Consider the following 26,626-nt stretch of genomic DNA (forward strand, 5'->3'; position numbering starts at 1 on the left):
ACCACCACCACCACCCCCATACCACCACACACACACACACACACACACACACACACACACACACACACACACACACACACACACACACACACACACAACACTCACAAAAGCAAGGGTTCATTAGTTCAATTCGATGTGCAGTAGCCTATGTACGATTTTCTGTTTAAAAACAACTCTAGAGATAAGATCGACTTGAATTCACCGCTTGTTCCTCCCCAGATCTTCCAAGTTATGGTCTATTCTGAGCTGCAAAAAATTAAGATGATAATGGCCTACATGTCAAACCTGAGGCTTTAAAATGGCAATTCACAAACCAACAGGTGATGTCAAAGTGGGTTGGCGCCTGAGCATAGTTTGTTGCTTTCCATTGATGGAGACAGCTTTTGGCGAGTGCAGAAATATAGCTAATGTTTGCTTCACAGAAATAGCTTATAAAGGTAGCTCATTGTATAACATTACTGACATTATTTATATGTTTGCTAAGTTACATGTTTGCTGATGTGTGGTTCAGACCAGTTAGAAATGCTGTATGACTAGCTCAATTAGTTTATCATAAAGCTATCTACCTAACTGGGGTAATTATGTGTAGCAAAGAAACCAGGCACAGTGACCTTGTTTAAACAATTTAAAATATCTATATAGATATATATCTATATCTTTTGTGCAGCCAATGATACCACAAACCGTACAACTTTCTAAATGGTGTAAATATGTGGTTCTGCTGGGGCTGTTTTCCTCGTGACTATGATTTTTAAAGGGCACCTATTATGCTCATTTTGTGTTTTTTATTTTCTTCTGGGATTCCACTAGATTAGTTTTGCGTGATTCACAGTTTTAAAAAGAATCCATATTCATCTTATACTGGCCCATTGTGCAGTCCCTCAGTTCAATCTGTCTGACATAAGCAGTTTTGGCGTCTGTCTTTTTAAAGACCCTGAAAGCCCCCTGTCTTCTGATTGGCTAACTTTCTGGAAGCCTGTCAATGGGCAGCGCCTCATCCTCCTAAGGGTTTAGGGGCTCTAAAAGAAAAATGGAAACCTACAAACAAAATGGAAATTGCACCTTTTCAAATCCATCCGAACTTGTTTGGGCCTGAATCTGATCTTCAATGTGAGAGCAGACAGAACAAACATCCATGGCAACAAAAAAGTACAGCTGGAAGCTTGGTATGTTCATCACCTTTTTATTGTGTGACACAATGGTGAATTTAGTTTGTCGATCCTAAACTGTACATAAAATTGTTCATGCAGGAAATGTGCCACGCTGTAATTTGACAGGCTATTGGCTCACAGTATCTTTGCTTGAGAATTACTGCATTCATTACTGCGCCTCATAAAGCACACAGGTAAAACAAGAAAGGACCAATATCTCACATCTTATAGCTTTAAACACAGTTCTGTGTCAACCACAGGGTAGGAAGGAGGCCTGATTGGGTAGAAAAGATATGATTGTCTTTATATTTTGTGTCATTACAAATATTCCTTTTTAAAATATAAAGATAATATGGATAAAACTGTTCTTGACAGTCTGTATTGATTCAGCCAGTTAGCTCCTTATCATGTGTAGCCATCAGCAAAACACTTCAAAGTGGTAATTAAGACTATCTGTACACACACTTCCGTGGCAAAACTATTTGCAGAGACAGTTTTATGCAACAAGCTGTGCACTTTTTCTTATCCAAAACAATTTTAGATCAGCAACATTCCTACTGTATAATTAATGAAGAGTGCAGGAAAATATTTGCTGCGTGAGTTTTGTTTTTGTGTCCAATTAATGCCACATAGCCAGTTACAGTTAAATCTGGAAATATTCAGGAAGCAATATAAAGTTCATTCTGAATAAGTTCAGCTTCCTTGCACTTTCTCCTACCATCCACCTTCCTCTCACCCACACACACAAAATGCATCTCTCCATTTTCACGTTTCATTTCAGAATTAATGATTGCTACTTTGCAGTTAGGGGTTGGGAAAAATAACTTTTTCCATGTACAGTGGCAATTAAAATGACGAGCTGGTGCTGCTTGTTGCATAATTCCCTTAGCAAATACAAAGGGACCAATTTTCTCCTGAAATAGAATTGTAGTTTACATTACAATAGTTGAGGGCATGTGGGTGAAATGCACAGTTTAGATAGGGATGTGCCAATTAATGTCGAGCTAAATTACAGAGGAGAGAAGCAAACTGCTCCCAGCCAGTGGTCAGTGCACATCAGTCAGCCTGCTGCTCTTTTTGTGGTTTCCTGATAATTCAGCGCTGATGATAACAAAACAATCTATCCAAAATATACAGTTAAGTTTCTCTCTGTGGGGTTTCTGTTTTTGTTGATATCACAAAGTGTGGAAACATCTTTTTACTTAAAAAAAAAACAACAACAATAACTTACAGATACAAAGACGTAAGTTGTTGTTGTTTGTGCAAAGAGGTGATGACAAAGTTCCTCTGATCTGATTGCTTTCGCATCAGCTCACCACTTTCAGGTATCCACCAAGACTAATCCTTTGTACAGCATTTCCTCTACAACATCTTTATCAGCAGGGGAATTCAGGTTTAGTTTGAGGTGAATTAGCTTTTAAAGGGTCAGTTCATCCAAATTATGAAAAGCTCATGCATCCGGCCACACAGACAGTTTTATTTTTATTTGGAAATATGTTTAAACCAATGAAATGATTGCAATGGAATAAACTGAATCTGGTTTATACTTTATTTTTCAACGATTATTAAAATCATACTCACAGAGAACCATGTTTAGTTGAACTAAATGCTGTCATTGATAGCTGATTATTGATGTGTTGACTTGAGATAAAAGCAACAATACCTAACAATAAAAGTGCTACATGCAGGACTACAGCAGTACTGTGGAAGGTACTTGAAGGAGGTCACTCCATGATATTTGTACAACTGATCAATTAGAATATAATTTATAGACTGGTTTTGCTTTCCTGGTTAATGGCTTAAAATCTGTATTCTTATTTCCCTATTAAGTTTTTTTTTTTGAGATGTCACCATGTTGCCAAATCACAGCAATTGTTTTAGTGAGTACAAAGTCAGTCTCACAAATAATAAAAACTGTGATTATAATATTTACATTGTAATAATTTGGGATTATACTTTAAATCGAACCCCTATTGGCTTCACAGACAAAATAAACAGTTACTACCTCGTGCACACGTAGCAAAGAGTACAGTCCACTCACTCCTTCCAGAGAGATTTTATAATTGGAGAGAAAGCATCTCAGCACTTAGTCTTAAAGCTCATCCATCTCGTTTAACTTAGTCTTCTGGGAATTTAATCCCATCTTTAGAGTAATCAGCATTTAGATAAAAAATGTAAACACACCCAATAGATCATCTTATTTACAAAACATTTGTCAGATAAAAGCTCAGCATTCTGCCAACGTAGTCTCTGAGGCAGGTTTACATTTGAGGAAACTAATGAATGAGTAATGCTATAGGAGACATGGCTGGTTTATTTTTTTATGTTTCCATGTTTTTAAGAAGCAAGAGCGTACAGTTGAGAGTCCTTGTCAACAAAATCACTCTAATGAACAGTTAAGCAGATCAAGATTTCGTCAAACGCAATATTGTTTTCCTCAGCGACTATACACTGATAAATAACATGAAAACATTTTTTTATTCAGCTGGCTTTGTCTGATACGTAATTGTGGACTGAACCGGTAAGCGGGTTTACTGGGTTATTTGGATAAAATCAGCCAAAAGTCCAAGATGTGTTTCAGGATTCAGTTACATAAATGACTCGGTAAACGTGCTTGCTTGAAATGGCTCCCTGGTTGCAGCCACAACTTCAGTCAGGTAAAGGAGATGTGGTATTTTGAACCTAAATGAATGCATTTACTTGAATATCTGTTTATGAAGCATTATTATGTATTTGTAGTGGATGTAAAGCTTTTACACAGACTTTAATTAAATTATTGTTTTGCATTATTAATGACTTCACAGTAGTTTTACTTTAGATAAAATACCCTCTCTTCTGCAGGGTTTTACTGGGATTAAATTGCCTAAATAGTCAGCAATGTAGTGTAGCAGGATGACACTTTCTGTAAGTGACATGACATCTTACAACTCATGAACACAGTGACGGTGCCAGTCAAAACTTTGGACTGTTACACATTCAAAGGTTTTTCTTTGGTTTTACTAGAATTGTACTGAAGACAGCAAAACTATGAACACATAGAAAATTAATGAGTAAACAAAAAAAAACTATTATAATATGTTTCATATTTTAAATTTCCCAAAGGAGCAGCAAAGAATCAGCGTCATACCTGGAATAATTACTGCAAACCAACAATAATCATTTGTGTGAAATGTTGTCATAATTAACGTATGAATGATTGAGTTAGGGCCACGGACGTGTTTTGTGACATCACAGTTACCTTTGACTACCAAAATCGTATCAGTTGATTGTTGATCCAAGTGAATGTCTGTTTCAAATTTTAGGAAATTCCAACAGTGTTTCTGAGATATCCCATATACAAGAATAGGACTGACTGATAGGATGGATGTGAGGTCATACTGACTTTGACCTCTGACCAACAAAATTGATTAACTCCGTCCTCGAGTCCAAGTGAATGTTCGTGTCAAATTTTAAGGTCCCTCAATGCATTTCTGAGATGTCAAGATCACAAGAATTGGAAAGATGCGGGGTCACAGTGAACGTGACCTTTGACCACAGAAATCAAATCACTTTATTGTTGAGATAAAGTGAAAATGTGTGCCAAATTTGAAGACATTCCCACCAGGCATCCCTCATATCTATCAGTGACCTTGACCTTTGACCATCAAAATCTTATCAATTCATCCTTGAGTCCAAGTGAATGTTTGTGTCAGATCTAAAGAAATTCCTTCAAGGCCTTCCTGATATATCTGGTTTATGAGAATCAAAAATGTATAAGGCCACAGTGACCTTGACGTTTGACCATCAAAATCAAATCAGTTTATTGCTGAGGCATAGTTGACAAATGGCATAAACAAAAACAAAAATCCTTGAATGAGTAGTCCAAACCGTTGGCTGGTACAGTATATTTAGGGAAAGCCTTTGTGGTATGTTTTTTAGTCATATCAATTTAAGTGAAGGGCGGACACAAGTCATTGCTGACATGTATAGAATTACTCATTTCCATCAAACAATAATCTGGAGAATCTTAACTGAATGCCTGTATAAAACTGGCATACGGCTCATCTCTCTCTGGGATCTCTTGCTGGATTGAAGAATAAAGGATATCACCGGACATGAGGCATCAGGTGGTTTTTCAGGCTGAAGCTGCCATATTTATTTCATAGGGACCAAGAGAAAAAAAACAAAAGTTAGAGAAACAAGGCAGAATTCAACTTTGCAAAGAGACAACAGATGGGAGAAACTTTGAGAAAGCAAAACAGCAGAATTTATTGGCTGAACAGAAAATTAAAGAGCTGAGAATGGTTGTGGAAGACTAATTTGAGGATGCTAAAGGCGAGACGTAGATTGACTGTAAATGTAAGCTAGGAGTCGCAGAGCTGTGCTTTTAGTCACAGTGAAATGAATATTAATGGTCAGCCTACTTGTCTTGGCTGCACACTCAACGTAATCATGTCCTCGATCTCGGCGCTGGTCGGAAGAAGGTAATTTTGCATACATTCACACCATCATCATTGGAAGTGAAGTACATTTTACATTAAAATATGCGCATCACCAACAAAGCTATAACACACAGCCTAGTAAAAATACACAAAGCAGATGGAGTAAAAATATTCAGTGATACAAAAGAAATTAATTTAAAAAAAAAATACAATACCGATCACTCTGAGGTCTAGTGATTTCAATGCCTTTTGTGAGTTACTGTATGAAATTAAGCACCTTTGGAAACAAGTTACTAAATGTAAAATGAAGTGAACATAATTCCCTGCATTTACAGCACTGTGCAAATGTTTTAGGAACTTCAGATGTTTCACGAAAATATATGACTTGTCGGTTATTTTATATCTTGTGTGTTTGTCATATCTTACAAATACTGAAGTAATCCAGTGAGTGCTGTTAGAGAGTAACAAAGTGAAAGACCTTTTACAGATAAAAAGAAAACAAAATGTAATCTGTTTGTTGGCCTATTGCAAACTGCATGACAAAACAACATTAGCGAACAGGACAATAGAATAAGTAGGTGGACCCAAACTCATAAATTGAAATTGAAGCAGCTGCGTAGCAGGAACAAAACTGAGTAAGAGATGATCATTATTAAAAGGTGAGTTTGTTAAAAAAAAAAAAAAAGGTGACAGTTTCAACTTGTTAGACTGAGTGAGCATATCAACCAGATTCAAGGTGGACAACCTGCATCATCCAGGTCTCTCAAAAGCAGAAATTTCACAACAGACAGGAGTTTCCGTGTGCTGTTCAAGCATTCCTGCAGAAGCAAAAGAAGTGATCAGCCAAGGAAAACTGAATGCCAACCGAGCCTCACATCAAAATGCAAAAGAGCTACAATGGACCAAAGTGCAAAACGTATTCGTTTCACAACAACAGCAAAAGAATTGTGCGATGTCTACGTTTGTGACTGTCACCTTTTACCCAAACTATGATCTACGCCTTCTACGATGACAGTTGGTTGAACAGTCACGTGACGTAGACGCAGGCCAATAGAAAAGAACAAGCAAGAAAAGCATAGGCATCTCGTCATTTTTCAGCCAATATTTGTGAACCTGTACATTTTGATTGGTAATTTACCAATGACATATTTTGAGGTGGGACTGGGTTGTGAATGTAGCAGACACCAGTTGACAGTCTGGAGAATTCTGGAAGACTTGCAGCCAAAAAGCCAGTCCAATGATGTGGAAACAAAGCCAAATATGAACACAAGAAGTGGGATGCAGAAAAATGACAGCATGTTCTCTAACAGAAGGCAGTTTCTTCACCGAAGAGATAGAGTGCTACTTGTTTGAGTGCCTGAAGGTAACAGTGAAGCATAGTGGAGGTTTTGTGCCAGTTTGGCTTTGCATTAGAAATGGAGCTGCTCATTCGGTCTTAATTTTGTGCTCAATTGTGTTTTTCACAATTCTTATAGCGTTTTTTTTTTTCTTTTTTCTTTTTAGTGTGCTTTGCATTAAGTTAATTAATACATAAAAAAAACCTTTGATGCATTATTTTTCGAAAGCATCTTTTAAGCCTTTTTTGAACAAGTACCTAAACCTTTAACACAGTGCTTTGTATTTTTAGAGACATACTATGTCTCCCTCCAGTACAGCAAAATAAAGACAACTTGTCAAACAACTTGATCATTTTCAAAACAGCTGTGATTATTTCACCAGCAGAGATAAAATATGAACAGTGGAGGATATTGAAGTATAATCATTTGGCTAACAAATACTGGTATCATCTCATATCTTTTAAACAGCATCACTTCACTTCAGCAAAAATGTTTCAAGAAACTCAGGCTACCTGAACAAGTTCTTCAGACTTCAAGTAAATAGTTTTCTGTCATTAAAAAAAATATTTTAAAAGAGTTAAAACACTTTCACTCTAAAACTGATTAGAGCAACAAAAGCTTCGTGTGTTGATTCTGTGTATTCTGTATTTTTCAACAAACCCAATGAAATTATTAAGACAAAAAACAAACACATCCTACAAACAAGTACTGCCTGTCTAGTAAAAATGTCTGATACATCATGTTCCTTCGCACTAAAGACTTCTTTTGTTGTCCAATAACTACTGAGAGAAATACACTGTTGCACTGGATGACATGTTCCTTCAGTTCAGTGAACGTGAACTGATCCCAGATACATTAATGTGTTCTCAGCAGAACACCAAAAGTGGATTAATCCATAGTTACAAGCAGTCCCTGTTTACTCCAGATTTAGCAACATGTGGCACCAACTACAAGAACAAGCAGCTGTTTTTGGAAATCATTTAACATTTTGTAAAAATGAAACTATATGTTATACAAAAGACCTTCAACTCCCTTTGTAAGAATTTTTTTTTATTTATTTTTTCTAGAGAGGATACTGAGAATGCATCGATGGTTTTGGTCTTTTCATGAGATTTGTTGAGTGTAACAGAAATATAGACGACCACCAGCCTTATCTTTTAATGAACATAGGCTTTTACATTTTGAACTTCCCAACCGTATCATCCTTCATGCTCTCATCCTCAACTAATAGATCTCACTGAACTTTTACTCCTCTCCTCCAACAACACCCAACCACTTCTGCGTGGGAACCGCCGGGCTTTTGTGGTTGGAGTCTCCCTGTAGCAGCTCAGCACTCTCTTCCTGCTGCTCACCAGTCTGCTCCCAGTCCAGCTCTTTAAACGAGGCTCCCCTGGACCCTCTCTCTCTGTAGTCTCTATTGCCTTCATCTTGAATGGGCACCGAGTGGACAGAGGACGCCGCCAGTGACGACTCTCTGCTGTCTGACAGGAGAACCCCACTCCCTGAGCTGTATTCACTGTTGGAGTCTGCACCTAGAGCAGCGATAAAACAAAGGGAGGGAAAGAACAGATGGTGAGAGGACTTCTATAAACAAACACCACGTGAGAAAAGCAAGACTGCCCAAAAAAAACCTGTGATTCCGCCAAAACCGGCATGATTACATTTGAGCTGCACTGTGATGTCGGTCCAGAATGATTGTATCTTTCACAAGGTTCCCTTTAGTTTACACCAAACCAATTCATATTTTGTACATGCAGTAGAATATCCGATTATTCCTACTGAAAATATTTCTTGTGAAATACTGTCAGTATATCATGTGCTTTAGAAAGATTATTAAAATAGTTCAGACAGAAACAAAGTAACCAGTCATAATAAATCATATTACAAGGATATGGATGAATTTTTCTCACTATTATTGGGCAAATCCTTGCTTACAGTGCAATTTTCATACATCTAGTTGGTTTCCTCTGACATGTTTTTTTTATTAATGGCATAAGTTAAAGATGTGACATTCTTTTAAGCAGTGAAAAATGAGCACCATTAAAAAGTTTGGGCTCTAATATATTTGAGCCCTTTTACAGACTTTGTTAGGGCGATGCCTACACCAATATGACCTCCATGGAAGATTTGTTAGAAGAAAACCTTTCCTGCGTCCTCAGCGTTGGAAGTTTGCAAACAAAAGTCTAAACAAACGTGATGCTTTTTGGAAACAAATCCTGTGAACCGATAAAGTTAAAATCAAACATTTTGGCCGCAATGAGCAAAGGTATGTTTGGAGAAAAGAGAGAGCAGAATTTCATTAAAAAAAAAATTCTCTAGCTGTTAAGCAGTGGGGGTGGATCAATCATGCTTTGGGCTGGTGTTGATCATAAACACACCTCAAAATCCGCAATGGACTACCTTAAGATTTGCTAGCAGAAGGCTTTGCCATTGATCTCACTGTCTACTGACCCAAACTATATTGAAAACTATGGATGGACCTCAAAAGAGCAGTGCTCGTAAGACACCCAATAATACCACAGAGCTAGTCGACTTTTGCGAGAAAGAATGGATGAAAACAAGACCTGAAAGAGTCTTAGCTGGCACCAAAAAGCATTTACAAGCTGCGATACTTGTCAAAGGATGCCCAAGCTTTCTGCACTGTACTGTATATTTTCATTTATGTATATTAAACCGAAAATCTACAAATTGTGCAGATAAAATACGAGTATACTGTTGCATCTTAGTGTGCTAGATTTTTTTTTTTTTTTTACTTATACAACTAATTAACTTACTTATAATCCTTCCTTTCTGTTTTTGCCTTTTCGCGTGACAGAGCAGCTGTACAATATCTTGCTTGTCACACATTTCTCTGTTTGTTAATGAACTATGAGATACCAGCTTCAACACTTTGTGCTGTGACTTGAGGTTGGAACTCAAAATAGGCACTGAAGTGTTGCTAATTAGAAGCTCCGGTGAGTTAAAGGTCTTCTGTTCTTTAATTGGATGGGATCATATAAGTAGCCCAACCACTTAACTCTGTTTTTGAGTGTGTTGTTTTCAGGTTAATAAGATCAATTGCATACTTATGTGTGCAGTCTGTTGACCTTTTGTCTTTGTGTGGCTGTGAATGTTTCCACACAACACTCTTCTAAAATCAATATCTCCTGACACTAAGCCAGCCTGTAATTAGACGCAGACCTGATGATGATACACAAAGATGCCAAGAACCAATATTTAACAGTTTGTAGAAGCCAGGAGGAGGCTAATTCTTATCTTACAGGTTGTAATTATGGCGAAGGGTAAAATCTTCGAGGTAGCTGAGGTTTGTGCATTCAAAAGAACGACAGGCTGACACTCTGTAAGTCTAGTCACTGAAGTGCCTACTGAATGTGTAAAAAGTATGAAATCAGCAACATAAACATCACCCGTTATTGTTTTTCTTCTAAAGCCATCCATTTCTGATTAATAAATATATTTTCTCTGGACGATTCAATTCACGTTATATTCTGAGCCTTCAAATTAACCCTGGGCTTTTTCCCAAAGAAGGTCATACACATCTCTAAGCTATCAAGATAGCAAACAACAAAGCAAAACCCGTTTTAAAAAAAAAAAATTTTTTATTGCCAATTAAACTTCAAAGATATAACAGCTATACACCACATCTTGAAAACCATACTTGTGAGCTCAACTTAAGAGACTTTCAACACAACAAGCAAAAGAGAAAATCTGGAAATGGTATTTAATTGCAACACATAAGCGGTGGACCTTGGAAATGTTACGATTCTTAAGAAAGGAGAAACTCTGCTTGTTTATGAATAAATAATAGATTTTCATGTGGGCTATGCTTACTGCTGAATTTGCTATGGCACACTTGGTTAAAATATAAAAGACCTAAAGGCTCATGTTATGGTGCCACACATCTCTAAAATATGATATTAGAAAAGATAAGAGGGTCAAAATTACTTCACGTTGACATAAAATGAGACGCAGTCCAGTATCAAGCACACGCTCTGAACAAAGGGTAAATCATGAACATTTTACAATTTGTTACAATACAAGTTGTACCGCTGATTGAATGATAAATGATATATTTCTGGCATTGCATACATCTGAGTCTTAAGGTTTTTACCAATTTAGGGTATGGTTGTATAGATGACGAGGAAATGGAAGACAACACAATATGTGGTATGGAATTAACTTGACTTTATACATATAAAAATGCTTTTAAAATTCAAATAAAAAACAACAAATTCTGAAGTTTGCCATCATCTTTATCTGATTAATTTACACTCAGCTTATGTGTATGTGACTGATGGAGGGAAGAGAAAAAATAATAAAACTGAAAATATGCAGAGCTGCAGGATTTAGACATACTTTTATCTTTATTCTTAATGTATTACTGTTTATATTATTATTAAAAAAATGTTTTGTCTTATTTCATTTTAATTCTTAGTCTTATTTTATCATCACTTTTATCAGTATTTTGTATTACATTTTTTTTTATTCTTAATCCATTATTATGCTTATTTTGTATTTCTGTTATTCTTATTATTACTTTTAATTCTTATTTTTATCATTATTCTTTAGTCTTCGGTTTTTAAATTGTTATTGTTATTCTTTAATGTTAGTTTCGTTAGCATTATTATTTTTAGTCTTATACACATCCATCATAGTAAATAATACAATAATAATACAATTCAGTGATGAAATAAAGCAGACTCATATCACAAAGCAGATGAATGAATGGAAACACAGTTACAGTGGTGCATTTAGTTAAAGCTCAGCTTGCAAAGCTCAGAGACTTGATTGAACATGACTCGATGCTGAGCAGGACATTCCCCGAGATGCCTTGAAAACAGCAAACAAAACCAGTAGTAGTAGTTTCTGGACTATTAATAAAAAATGCAAACCCACTTTTGTAGCAGAGTGAAATATATAAGAGGGTGACGGGGTGATTTTTAGACTGCTGCCTGGCACAGTGAGGAACCATGTGTGCAGAAGCTCAGGGTTGATCAGGTCAGAGGGACAGGGGTGGTACAGTGGTGCGGGGGATAGTGGGTGGGTGGAGAGTGTGGGGGGGGGGGCCTTCGAGCCTTCGAGCCTTCGAGCCTTCAGTGGCCTGAATGCTCCACTGACCTGGCTGAGTTGATCTCAGTATGACGGGAGCATGCCTATCTGTCACATTATCATTCACAGTCACGGACCTGAACGTCACTTCCCCTCTGCACTGCGCCCATGACACAGAAAGAGTCAACAGCAATCTGCTTTCTCTCCGCTTGTGAAGTAAAACTGGAGGGAAGGGAACATATTTACGTGTCGTTTTCTGTTGTGCAGATGTCATTTTTGAGCTTCTGAGTGAAAGTGGAAGAGAGATTTGACACTCAGTATGAGTAGGTGGACAAAAAGCAAACAAATGCATTACAGTAAGGGGTAATTAATTGTTATAATATCTGTTGTGGTAATTGAGTGACTTTTTACATGCTTCAGAGCACTTCACGTTCAGTCTAGATTATTCATGAGCTGCGCTCGTTAAACGTTGGAAAGGCAAGAACGACAGAATAATTGCAAATAGGAGTATATTTGGTTCTTGCTTTAATAAAAAAAAAAAGATCATCGTGATGTTGCCAGATTGGCCCTGAGGAAGACAAAATTGTCTTAATTTCTTAACAATTACAGGAATTGTGAAAAGAAGATTTTCATAAATAACCATTTAAATGTGAACACAGAAGTGAACTGAAAAAAAATCATTGTACTGTCAGGCTGTTTTCTGTATTTTCAGAACCTTTAACATTTCAGATTCAGTTAACAAAATAATTAAAGGCAATGTCTAAACAGCAAAAAGATTAGATAATTTTTTTCTGTTCGTCCATTAAGTGTTTAGTTCATTAAATGACAGAAGACAGTAAAAAAAATATAATTACTACCTTGTAGATGTATGCCTCCGCCAACCAGTCAAATTGCAGTTTACATCCATATCTGTCCAGACTCACATAATATATGTAGTAAAGGTTTTGAAGGAATCCTTTTCTGTGTTCACATGCCTGGCCAATAAAGCTGATTGACAGTAGACAATGCTTCAAATATGGATTTTACCGCAAAGAAGATCTATACAATCACCACAGTTTCAAGCTGGACACCCAAGATTAGTGTCACCCGCTCAGTATCTGACCAAATGTAAAACATGGTCTTAATTTCTTCTTCTAATCCTGAATCATGGTGTTGAATAATGGCAAGGAAAGTGTTTTTGCAGAACATTTGAACATTAAATGTCATCACTTCACCATTTTATCCTATTTGACATTTGTGTGAAATTTTGTCATAAGTAGTGTGTGAATTTTGCCGAAAAACTTGTTTTGTGAGATTCAAAGGAAGTCCCTCAAGGCATTCCTGAGATTTGGCATTCACACAAATGGGAAAGTTGTGCTGTCACAGTGCTTGATCTTTGGCCTTTGATCTCTGATCCCTAACATATAAGCAGTTCATCCTTGTGGCCACGAGCACATTTGTACCAAGTTTGAAGAAATTCCCTCAAGGTGTTCTTGAGATACTGCTTTGACAGTAACAGAACAAATGTATGTATGTATGGACGAACAACACAAAACCATAACGCCTCCGGCTACAACCATTGCTGCTGCAGAAGCACAGAAAAGCCAATCATGGGTTCCCATCTTCAGAATACTTGCTTTGTCGGAACAACGATCCAAACCTCAAAGCGATTCAATTTACCATAATATAAATCAAACATGAGCAGCAAATCATTGCATCTAAAAAGCCAAAACCTGAGTCTATTTAAGTAGTTTTGCTTAATAAAAACTTGATTCAGGTCCACCCTAAAATTTACTGGGTCCTTCTTTGGCCCATGCTGAAGTTTTTAGTAATTCTGCTGACAGACATGACAGACAAACCAACAAAAAACATAACCTAAGGTAAGGTTATAAGGTAATAATTGGTCATTAAATTTCAGTCAGTCCACTAATCTAAATTACTTCTGTCCAGCTGTACTTGCAAGAAATATACATCTACTACATGTTAAAAAATTTAATATATCTCGTAACAGAGGGTGTCCCATGTGTATTCCGTTGTGTTTTTCATGTTTATTTGTGTCCATTAATTTTCAGACAAGCTGTATTTGGCTTCAGCTCCTCTGATTTGTACTAACCTTAAAAATATGGCCTCTGCCACAATGCTGTAGCAATTAGGTGCAATGAAGCTCTTATCATCAGTTTCATAGACTTACTGCCATATTCCATTTTTATGATAAAACTCGCTTCATCTACCTTTTCACAAGCTTGTATGTCTCTTGAGGATATATTAGTCAAGCGGAATTGTGTTCCAGTGCTTGTTCATCTTTCACAGTTAAAGCAAGATTTCCAAACGGCGTCCGTATAGCTGAGGACAGCCCCTTGGTGAGTGGCAGCACACTTCCAACAGAGGCTGTTGTGTCTGGGCTTTTCATTAACAACTAAGAAGGTGTCAATCACAGTTTGCTTCTGCAAGGCAGCTCATAAACTTAACAGCAGGAGAAACAAGGTCCAATTCACCTGGATCCAACCTACGCAGACACTTCCATGGCTATATGCTGAGGTCAAATCACAGGTCCCTTAAAATGTTGCTTTTTAATAGCCTTCAAAAATTCAATCAGATAACGACTTCTCAAAGTTTTTCTCTCACTTTCATATATAAAATTACATTTTTAGATAAAATGTTAAGGTATTAATTACTAACCCGACATCGTTAAATTGTGTGTTGGTGGAAATTATAAAGCTGTGAATTTTCTACATTTGTCTTATCAATGAGTTAAATGACTCGGGGGTGGTTTTGTAGGTTGCCATTAATCAAGTAGTCAGTGAATTGAAAAAATACAGACACTTTAGTAGTTTGGCTAGTTAACAATGGCAGGTTTGTGCAGGACTTCCAATGTTGTGCAAAAATGACATTGTGACTGTAAACTACGGGGGAAAAGAGCTAGTTGGACAACTGTTAAGGTCATGATATTAAAACAAGACATATTGACACTTTGTGCAAATACAGTATAGTGAATATAATAGTCATTCTTTAAATGCTTGTCAGTATTTGCTCTTTATGCGGCCATAATCCTATTTTAGATTATTCATAGAATAAATTAAATGAAGAATTTTGTCCTAAATATGTCATACAACTCATAGATGTGGATCATGTTCACTTCTGTTTATGGAAACGGTAATCAATGAGTAAACTTGATACTGGCTTTTGTTGGTGTGCACATCATGTATAATACTTGAATGAGATTTTACCCTTCGTAACATGAGTGACAGACCTACCTACATTAAGTCTGAGCTTAATATGCAGTCATCATCAAATTATAACGGTGGTTATAAAGGGATCCTAAATTGCACCCCTTTTCCAATAACTATACTTTCCATCCTACATTTTTCAGCAAGTGTAACAAATCATGTGATGATGCAGCACAACCTAAAGGTTCACATACCTGAGACGTCTGTGTCACTGTGTGATTCCTCTTCTTCTAACGGCCTCTTTTCGACCTGTCGAACTTCCGGCACGTAAAAATCTCCCTGCCGAGCCAACGGTACCATGAAGTGGATCTGACCCTCTCTGTAGATTTCAAGGAATGGGTGTGCGCACAGCCTCCTTCCCTGAGAGAGATGATGGTTGAGCACAAAACAAAAGTTCAGGATTCACAAAAAATATGTAATACATCAAAACTTTTTTGGGATGGGTAATATTAAGTTACTAAAAATGAAACAGACAAGATAGCCCAGCTCTTTCCCCATTTCCAGCCTTTGTTCTAAACCAAACTAACCTGTTACTGGCTGTAGCGTCATACTTAATAATAGACATGAAAGTGTTATCAATCTTCTCATGCACTAACACTTCAAGATATCAAATACGCTTATTTTCCAAACTATTACATTAAAGCAACTGACTGCCGTTGTGTGTTTAGTTAATACAAGAACACAATTCAAAACAAGTTCATTGTTGATAGAAAGTAATGGCATTGATGTAGTCAGAGCTCATTTTAAACTGAAAGTGTTAAATCATTACTGTCTATGTTCAAATCAGCCCTATTAACCCTTATTAACATGTGGTTTTATATACGCACATCACTGTACATTTAATGGACAGGAACACCATACAATCACAGACATGCCATTATCCTTCAAGTCCGCTTCCAGTCTATCATGATTGAAAATGACTTGATTTCATGCACGGGAACCTCACTGCTCCACCCCTGAAATAAAATGAAAACCATTTCTTTCCTCTTCACATCCGACGTGCAACGCATTTTAGATTCCTACATTTTGTCCTTATGAATGTTCAGCCTCCACATTTCACAATGCTTTTGTCAAAACTGCTGTCCTGTCTCTGCTACTCGCCTCGATCCTCTAGATGTGGGAAGTCTCACATGACAGAGACCACTCCACTTCTCGATCGAGCTCATTAACCTTTCGTACACCGTGTTTTGTTATTCTGCTCATGCACAGCTAATGTCTGTTACTTTCACCCTTTTGTGATAAATGTCGAGCAATACCAGAGACACATCACAGCTACAGCCCAGTATCTCAATATAATTGATTATTTAAAGATGATAAATATAATAATATCATTCATATATAATTTAAATGATTACTTGATCATTTTACTGCTGTTTGAACTCCAGTTTAACCATTTAACTAGATGCTAGACTACTAGATGCTATTTTCTTACACTTGGCATGAAATGAGACTGCTGGATTTTTTTTTTTTTTAAAAGACAGTTTCAAGGGTAGGCTATATTAAACTGAGGATGAAAGTACTGTATTAAGGTAACAAACACCGAAGACCTTGGTATTCACATCTCTGACTGGAACTTTATTAGCTGTATTTTAGACCATGAATCATTTTCCATAAACTATGGTAAATTCATGACATCTCTCAAAGAGTTGAAACTGCTCATGGTGATGATTGTTTCCTGACAGTTCCTGGGAGTATAGAGTCTCTGTGCCTCTTGCTGATGTTCCAGATTCATGCAAAGTGGAAGTAGTGGCAGGTAGTTGAGTGGAGGAATGTCACACACGTCTGATAATCAGGCTTGTAGAAAGTGAACACACAAACATAAGAATCTTATTCTTTAGAAGAGAGAGCTTACATATTTTCAAACTCTATCGCGTCTTCTCTCTCACCATCTGTCACAACCCAATTATGACAGCAGTGACGTTCCTCTGGCTGCTGTCTGCAGGAACAATATTGTCAGTTTCAGTGATTTCAGCAACATCAGTTATTGGTGCATTTTTTTCCTTCAGAAACATCTGTGTATCCTCATTGGCTTTGCTCATCAGCCAGAGTCAGACATAGACCGCTACATAATGCATATTGAAGTGTACAGATGCATGCGGACATACACACGCACACAAGTTTAATTTTACAGTTACGACTATCAATAAATGATCAAATGTAAAAATCAAGTGTAGCCACGACACGGTGTCAGTACAATAGCTAAAAGAAAAGTTTTGGTCTAACTATTTTACTGTTAAATTCTGATCTGTCAGACTGGTGATTAATTTACAGAGCACAATGGGTCCACAAGAAATTTGATTTGGTAAATTGGTTAGGAACTGAAGAGGAGCTCACAAATGCAGTGCACTGCAGACATGATGTAGCAAGTGAGAGAGGACTCTGCAGTCTAATGGCACACTTAAAAGATCCAAGCACAAAAGCAACACATGTACAGAGTACAGAAAGATTTTAAAAGATCGCATTCATCCCTACAAGAATATAACACCAAAGTGGAAATGAGTTTAAAGTACCACATTTTTTCTTGTTTCACCTCTTTCTCTTGTTTCACCTCTTTCATACAGGACGTCGGGGATGAAGAAAGAGGCTCTGGCCTTGAAAATCTGTCTTGTTTTGATTTGATGATTCAGAAGGCTTCAAAAGAGGTTTTCACTGTAACAACAACTTTTCATTTGCAGTGCAGTGTTTATGAGGCCCTGACCTATAATGTCACTGGTACATTATTACTTATAGTGGTCAACAAAAACCTCATGGGAGAATTAGTGTACATCATATCCTTCAAAATGGTTGTGCATGGCTGTACAGACCTCAGCATGTAAAGGTGCGGCGCAATAACAAGACCTTCAGAGTTCTTCAAGATGGAGAAAAAAAAAAAAAAAAACATTCCAGCTTAAAAACATGTTTTCTCAGTCTCAAAATGTAAACAAAACTGTAAGGAGGGAAAAAGAACTGATGTCTGAGCCACCTTTTTGTGCTACCGTGACTTGAACTTTTGGGTTCAAATTAAGACATTTAAAACCCCATTCCTTATCACTACATGTTTTTGATTGTGTGACTAATGCACTTGAGTGGCATCCCTTATAATTGTCCTATTTTACTTGAAAAGCAAACTTTTTTTTAAAGAAAACCATCAGGTTAAAGCTGAATGAGTCATATGTGCACCTGCTTTTGTAATTGTATATATTAAGATTTTTCATGTCTACTTTTCCTTTTTTTTTTTACCCTCATTGAAGGTCTAATAAAAATAATTCCCACTTTAAAGCAAATTTTATTAAAAAAAATATATATATAAAAACAGTAGCTGCATTAGCACAAATGTTCTTTTCATTAATGAAAAAGCAAAACTGCTTTTTAGCAGGAAATGGTGGGGAGAGTACTTTCCACTTTTTTAGACCAACAATGAGTGAAAGACAACAGAATCCTAAATGCTAATTCATCCCAAATAGATTAATATTTTAAGAAAAAGGTTCACTCTTCATGTGTGTGCTCTCAACATGACCAACTTTAATACAATATTTTAGGACTTTCATTTCTTAGAATATGAATGAAAACATAGCCAAGATTTGATTTTTAGCATTTAACAATTTCACAGCTGCAGCTAACAAATGGTCAAAAATCAATGTGCTGTTAGATTTTCTTTTAGTATTTTAGAAGCAACTACAGTAAACAATACACATTTAACTTAGAATATATAAATATAACCCCGATATCATACTCAGCTGTATAGAAAGGCAGAGGAAATCATTTCTGCACAGAAATAAATCGGCCAGCAGCAGAGCGGACTATCCACTGTGTTCGAGGGCACACCCAGCTGAGCCAGAAGTATCACAGCTGGGGCCCGAAACTGGGTCACCACCCGAGCACCCGATGTGCAACTTGTACATAAAGTGCATCTTTGTGTAAAATGCACAGTGTTTTAGAGCTGAAACAGATAGTTAATTACAGGACTACATAGAAAACGAATTGGCAAGAATTCTGATAATAAATCATTAAAGTGATTTTTAAGTGAAATATCAAATATTCTCCAAAGTCTTGCAGTTCCAACGATTTGATGCTAGTTAACATGATAGTGAAGCAGATATGTTTCAATATCATACTAGTGATCGGGAAATGCCATGTTGTGGTATAGGAATCTTATCATTAGAAAAAAAAAAGGCATTTTCAGGCATTCATTAGACCAAACGGATAACGGATTAACTGAGAAAAAAAAAAAAAAAGTTAAGAGCCCTGATCAATGGAACAATGGCTGGTTTACATTGTTATTCATTCATATTTTGACATGACATCATGGCATATATAAACTGAGACAACCTCCAGATATGCTGCAATGATTATCTGTAATCAAACACTACAATTCATTTTGCATGACTTCCTTGAAATCCTGGATTATAAATTAATGTTGAAATATATTGTGATACCTTTACTATTTGTGCACCCACCCATGGAGGCTGTACCCAAGACTTATATTCACTGCTAAGATAACAACCTAATGCAACAAGTCTAAGTCTATAATGAGGTTAGTTTCTTTGTGTCTTATAAACAGAAAACCTGGGACAGAAGGGAGGCTAATAATTAGACAAGCAGTGGAATTGCTGAGGCAAACTATTTGCGTTAGGCTTTTGTAATTGGATAGGGGATTGTGGACAGTGTGCTTAGTGATTTTTGCTTGATTTTCTCTATACTCTGCCCCTGCAGTATCAGGACCTTGGTGCCCAGAAGAGCCCTTAAGGCAGTCCAGAGTAACAGGGTCATTGAAAGGTCAGTGTTTTTTCACATTCTCCACACCACAGAAATGGCATTATTTTCCAACAGCAAGATATTTTTTACTTTGTTTCTCTGGCATGAAAACATTATTACAGTGTAGCATTATTAGGAGAATAGGCATGGGAAATTACAGGGGCAAACAGAACATGACCTCCCTTCACTGTGACTAAATTCTTTTAAAAATTAAAGGGCAGAATATATACACAGTATACACTTTTTCTCTTCTACGATTGTTTTCTTGTCTCAGGAGCCAACTCATAGTACTGAAGTCCACTCTTTATATACATGATTGGGAATGCAGCATTAGTTGTAAGATCATGATAGATAAATGGAAGATAATTCAGATCATCACTGTTACCATCTTCCCTTGCTGTTTTCTTTTCAAAAGCTTCACAGGTATTGTATCAGCCTGTGCCAAAGCATCTTAATGGGCAATACCTCCAAGGCCCCATGGAAATTAAGCTTATTGGGACAGTTTAATTTTCTAATTAATTTACATGTTACTATTAATTAACTTGTTTTTACAAAGAAATTGAAAAGGTAAATCCCAGTAACAAATGATTCAAATCAATTGAATTACAAATTAAAAATAAGTAATGAAGACATGCACTCAGGTGGGCGCACAAAGTCCTTGAATCAACTCTACCCTGCTGTGTAGCCACTCTGCAGCATGTCCCCGAGGAACTGTTGAAGGACAGATGGTCTAATAAAGAGGACGATGTGTGCTAGTGTCCTCTCTCACCAGGTATAGCCTGGAAAAAAAAACATCTGCATAGGACCCTTGTGTAAATACATCACACATACCCTTGGATAAATAAATGAAACTGTACAGGGTATCTTTAGGGCTGAAAAATAAATGATGCATTTGAAACTCATACTATATTTTGCTGCAATTTCTCCCATGAGAAGCAATTCAGTGATAGACAAAAAAAAAGAGTTAATTTCTCTACGGTGTAAAGCTGGAAGAGTTAGTGGCGGAGATAACACCAAAGAGAAAACAAATATTTTACCAGCGCATAAAGAGCCACTTTGGGAGGACAAAAACAAATAAAGTGAGTACATCTTGCCAACAAAGGGCTGATTTCAAAAAGTGAAAAAGTTATATTACTGTGGAGAGAGACAAACCAAAGCCAAGTCTGATGCAAACAAAGCCTGTGCACAAGTTACTGCTGGTGGTACTGTAGAGGAGCTATTAACTCCCAAGACACAAAGAAATAGGATGTGCTTTTTCCAGGGTGGCTCGTGATAATCACATTCACATTTTTTTATGAATCAAGTTCCCATTAAGACTTTCATAGACTCATCAGTATTAGTATGAATGAGAAAAAGGTCAGACCATATGTAATAAAGACAGACAATAAATACGGTTAATTATTTGCATTATTGATCAATCTGTTATTCCTGCAATAAATCAATTAATAGTTAGCGGTATAAAATCTTAGAAAACAGTAAGAAAATTCTACAGCTATGCTATTCACTCTGTAAACCTGCAGATAGGAACAGTGGTGCTTTGAACTAAGTGCTAACATGCTAACACGCCTATAATGATAATGCTAATCTGCTGATGTTTAGCAGTTATAATCCTTACCATGTTTACCATCTTTATTTACCATATTAGCATGCTTTAATTTGCTAGTTAACACTAAACTACTTTTTTGAAGTATTTGGTAGGGCTGAGTATTGTTAAAAAAAATTTAAAATAATAAGTTTAACACTAGCTCCTGAACCAAACTTTTTTTCATACCAATTTTATGAAATTCTTTCAAATAAAGAGATAACTACATTACGATACAAATCTTTAGTTTGTACGCAATTTGGAGCGGGAGAGTGTAACCCAGGTTGTTTTATGTGGCTACAATAACCAGATGTCTCCTTAACACCTTAAATAACTAATCAGTAGACACTAGCTAGCCAGCTGAGCAAAACATTCAAGTTATTGCAGTGCCCGAAATTCAGTCAGGTATGTGGCCAAAAATTAGTTTGAAAAGAGTGAAATAGGTCTTAGTGTAAGATTTATTTAAATTGAAACCTGGGTGGGTTGCCCATGTATGGGAGACACTGTATTGACCCACTAACACAGATTAGATTTACTGTTACGTAAACGGAGTGAAAATTATGAGCTTTAATACAAAAACATGTCAGTGTGGATGTAACCTAAGTATAAAAATTTGCGACCGCATGACAAGGCATTTTTTGACACAAGATAGTATTGAAACAATTCAATCGTTGCCATAAAAGTGTCAAAGTTCAGTACAAAGCCCTATTTGTTCATAAAAGAATTGTCCATCCAATAGTTGTAAAAGGGACGAGCAAACCAACAAAGGCCAAGGTGACGTCTTGCTGTTTTGTTTCAGATTAAGAGGGTAACGTGCGATTTACAAAGATATGAAACCGACAGAAGTAAAAACTAAGTGCGTCCAGATAAAAATGAATTACCTTTCCACAACAGTAGACAGGCAGTCAGTCTAACAGAAAACGTGCTTAGGTTCCTACAGAACTTCGCCCTTTACTGAAAATGATGATGACACCTCAACTGCCATGCCCCCACAGTGTGCAGCTGTAACACAGGGAGATACGAGTCATGTATCAGGCTGAGTGGGTGGAAGAAAGAATGTTCACGTTCAATCACAGAGTAATATAAATGAATACAAGAATGAGGAATGTAAATACCTTCCTTGTAAAGGAAAGCCATTGCAATTCTAGAGGACAAATGATCACTCAAAGTACTGAGAGACATAAGATCTGCATCCTCTGCTCAACAATGGGTCCTTGTCTCCTGTGGAGAAAGGCAAAAGAAAGCTGAGCACCACTGTCAACAGTGAAGTGGAAAGCTGATGGAAAGTGGCAGATAAGTGCTCCCCACCATTGTACTGGATTCAAATAATCTGCAAATGGGGCCTGTTTTAAGTATAATAATTCCTCTTTTCCTGGTGAGAAAGAAAAATAGCAACCCCAAACCTACCAATTAAGCAATTTCTTTTAAATCTTCAGCATAACAAAACATTATGCATACAGACAAAATACATCAATCACACCTACCAACCATCTTAAACAAAACAAAGTTTTGAGAGTGCAAGCACGTACAAATAAATTCATGATGCTGACAGTAATTATTTGGATTATGGAGTGTACTGAAGAGAACTCTCATCGAATCAAATGTCAGGAACCGAATATATGTACTGTTAAAACCCTATTTGCACTGGATGTTGAATGATTTTTGCAAGTGGAAATTAATTTAAATCTTCATGGGTGTCTTCTCTTTACAGAAGTCGTCAATCTCATAGTACTGCCACTGGAGGTTGAACAAGTTTTTTTTTTAACTTATGAGGCAGAAAAGGTTTGGTCTCTTGATCCTGACATAAGTATTACATGTGCTTAGCAGGTAACTTTTAACATTCCTTTACGGAAACAGCAATGTCAGCTGTGATGACTAAATTCAAAGTGTTTTTCCCATTCAAGTGTTGATGAAGTCTCAAAAGATGTGTGCTTTTTTTGAAAATATACATCTATAAAATATAACTATTAAGTTCAGTTGGCTTGAGGCTTCTATGGTACACACACACTGCATGTGACACAAAAGTGCAACTGTTTACACAAAGATACTCTGTATGAGCAGCAATGAAAACATTTAGAGACTGTTCACTGCATAGTAATGCGCACAGAGCAGGTAGAAGCAATAACTTGCAGGAGTGAGTATTACAAGTTAAGTCGCTTGATCATTATTGTAGAAAGTTACAGGGAGCAAAATCTGTCCAGTAGTGGCAGAAAGTAATTATTGTGTTGTTGTTGGCGAAAAAAGCGTTCACGTTTTAAATGCGCTGTTGTAATGTTGGAGACCTCAAGTGCCATCACTCCACAAATCAGGTGATTTTCACCGAATGTTTTCCTTTAGACGCCTCAAAACGCCACAGTAGAACTCAGTGTTGACAGTCTGACCGTTGGGGATGAATTCATGGTCCACATTGCCCTCCTGACCCGACACGTCTTCTTCGGTCTTGGACAGTGACGTTCTGCCCCTCTTGAAATGCCAGTTAAAAAAAACTTTGCCCAGCCCGTTGTTTCATTGCTTTAGATTTTTTTTAAGCACGTCAAGGATCTCCGTTGCAGATTTCTCAAGTGTGCGCTCTCTGCTCAAGTTTCAGGACCATTGCCAAATCGCAAATGTTCACATACCAGGGGTCACAAAAATGTGTGTAACTCAGTTGCTGATGTGAATTTGGCAATGCAACTTGCACACAAAAGTTATTGCTTCCCTGTGCTCCATGCTCAACATTGTGTAGCGTTGTATTCGTGTGGAAAAGGAACAGTCTCTGAACTTTTTGATGCCCTTTGTATACACCGGACATTCAGCAATGGAACTGAGTCTGGTGTGCAAGTGCTAATAAAAGTACAAGCGAATAGAATTGTTCCATTTTCAGTCCAGTTGTCTTTTCAGGGTCATTTTGGTCATATTTGCTGAGGCGTGTTTGAGTTCAGATTGCTGTCGACATGATTCAGTGAACATGAAGACATATGTAGCACATTTCTCTTGAATAAGGCTTGCAGCAGTGGAAGGAATGTAGCAAATAGATCAGAAAAAAAACATCCATCAGTCAAATTTTCTGAATTGAGAATTAAGACATATTTTGGGGCTAAATGCTGCAGGGACACAACAAACTCTGAAAATTAAAATGACTTCAAAGGCAATGTTCACCCGACGGTTGATATTTACAGCATACTTACAGATGCTGCAGGAAATACAGATGGTCTGTCTTACAGATAACGTGACCATAAGACCACGTCTTCTTTCTTACTACCAAAGAACACTGCAATTTTTCTGAACAGAAAAACAGAAATTTGAAAATGGAACTAATTAAGCCTTTCACGCTGACATGAAAAGAGTACTCCGCTGTTGCAGCACTGAACTCAAAATGGACAGATAAACAAAAATTAGAATAGGATCAGCAGAAAAATATTTTTCCTCTTTAATCCACATGCCACCATAACCGAATAGGTAACCCAACTACAAACAAATCAGTGGGGGCTTGTTTCACAAAAGCAATTTGCAAGCATTGCTAACAAGTGGATTGCATAAATTTGCAACTTCTACAGTCCTATCTCATGTTGATAGAGGGCCTTCAAGTATGATGTTTATTTTAATTAGTTGATTAGAGAAACGATGATCTAATGTTTCAAGTCATAGCTTGATTGTTGCAAATTTTACAAGACATGGCCCTAACAGCTAATGTAGCCACTAGTTCTAGGGAGCTTAATTCTTTATAGTGGATTCAAAAAATATTCAGAACCAGTCACATTTTTCACACTTGTGTTGTAAATTTAATTTAAAATTGATAAAATTACCATTTTGCCCATCAATCTACACTGAATAATCCATAATGACCAAGTAAAATCATCTTTTCAGGCTTACTAAAAAATTTGTAATGTGGGTTGGTAAGTAAAAATTAGCAGCAGTTACAGCTTTGAGTCCTGGTCAGGTCCCTACAAACTTTGCTCACCTGAATTTGGGCAGTTTATCCCATTTGTCCTGGCAGGTCCTCTCAACTTTGAGTTAGTTTGTCAGTTAGGAAGTACCTTTTAACTGCCATCTTCAAATCTGTGTACAGATGTTCAATGGGCTTAAGTCAGAGTTTTGACTGGGCCACTCAATGAGACTTGCCTTGAAGTTGTTCCAGTGTTGTCTTGGCTATATGCTTTTGGTTATTTTTGTGCTGAAAGTAACCAACACCAGTCTCGGGTACCATGGACTCATATGCCTTTTACTGAAAATTGTCTTCTGTGTAGCAGCTCTACCATAACAGTTGGCTTGATGGAGAGCTGTTGAGATGGTCTCCCTTCTTTAAGGTTCTCACATCTCTGCAGAGGACTTCTAAAGCTTTGTACGAGTGACCTTCCTTGGTTCTTGATCTCGTCCCTGACCAGGGCCCTCTTTTACCGTAACCCAGTTTGGTCAGACAGGAAACTCTGGAAAAACTCCCGGTGGTTTCAAACTTCTTTAATTTCACTATTATTCAGGCCACTGGGCCCTTGGGAACACTCAATGGGAACTGTAAGACCTTACACATTTACACATTCTGCATTCATAAGCATGAGGTGGGAAAATTCCAACTTCAGAGAAACACCTGAACACCTGACAAACTCAGGGTACTCCAGTAGGTAATTGAGAGGTCTTTGAGAACCCTGAGAAGTAGGTTGACATCACTCTACAGGGAAGTGTTTGTGGTGAAAGGCAAGAATTAGACTTTCTTCGTGCACAAATAAGATGAAAATAAGGTAAAATAGCCAGACTTGGTCAACCTAGGCCTAGCTAGTTAGATAGCCGTATTAAAGGTTAAATACAAAAAAAACGGCAGTCCATCAATTTTGAAATGTATTACACATATAATATTAACCTCCTGAGCTCCATTTCATACCTTTGTTGATTTACAAGGATGATGACAAGGCAGTTCAGCAATTTTTTTGTATTCTGACAGCGGAGATAAAGCCGACTTTCAGGGGACGGCTGTGTTTCCTGGTTGTTGTCCTCGTGTGAATGCTCTCAACTTGGAGGTAGGACATTCCCAAATAATAACTTTTCCAATTCCCTACAGCTGCCTGAATACACAAACAGCTGTGTCTTTGTAAAAGACAATCAATTAATTTGGCCACATGTGTACTCCAATCAAATTCAAATTAAGCAAACAGGATGCACCTGAACACAATTT

The 26,626-nt window shown here is 37.1% G+C and overlaps 1 protein-coding gene across 1 annotated transcript in view; it reads right to left on the minus strand.

The window, feature by feature from the left end:
* Positions 1-5,136: 5,136 nt before the first annotated feature.
* LOC138616430 (testis-expressed protein 264 homolog) overlaps positions 5,137-26,626 on the minus strand; it is a 35,221-nt gene continuing 13,731 nt past the window's right edge. The window contains exons 3-4 of the mRNA XM_069690718.1: positions 15,359-15,524; positions 5,137-8,441 (exon numbers count right to left, since the gene is read on the minus strand). Of these exons, the coding sequence (XP_069546819.1) occupies positions 8,155-8,441; positions 15,359-15,524 (453 nt within the window). The 3' untranslated portion in view covers positions 5,137-8,154. The remainder of the gene's footprint in view (positions 8,442-15,358; positions 15,525-26,626) is intronic.

The sequence above is a fragment of the Brachyistius frenatus genome, unplaced genomic scaffold (genome assembly GCF_029030835.1).
Source record: "Brachyistius frenatus isolate BFR_SWC_R1_liver_20210118 unplaced genomic scaffold, ASM2903083v1 Contig_10, whole genome shotgun sequence".
In the NCBI taxonomy this organism is placed as follows: Eukaryota; Metazoa; Chordata; class Actinopteri; family Embiotocidae; genus Brachyistius; species Brachyistius frenatus.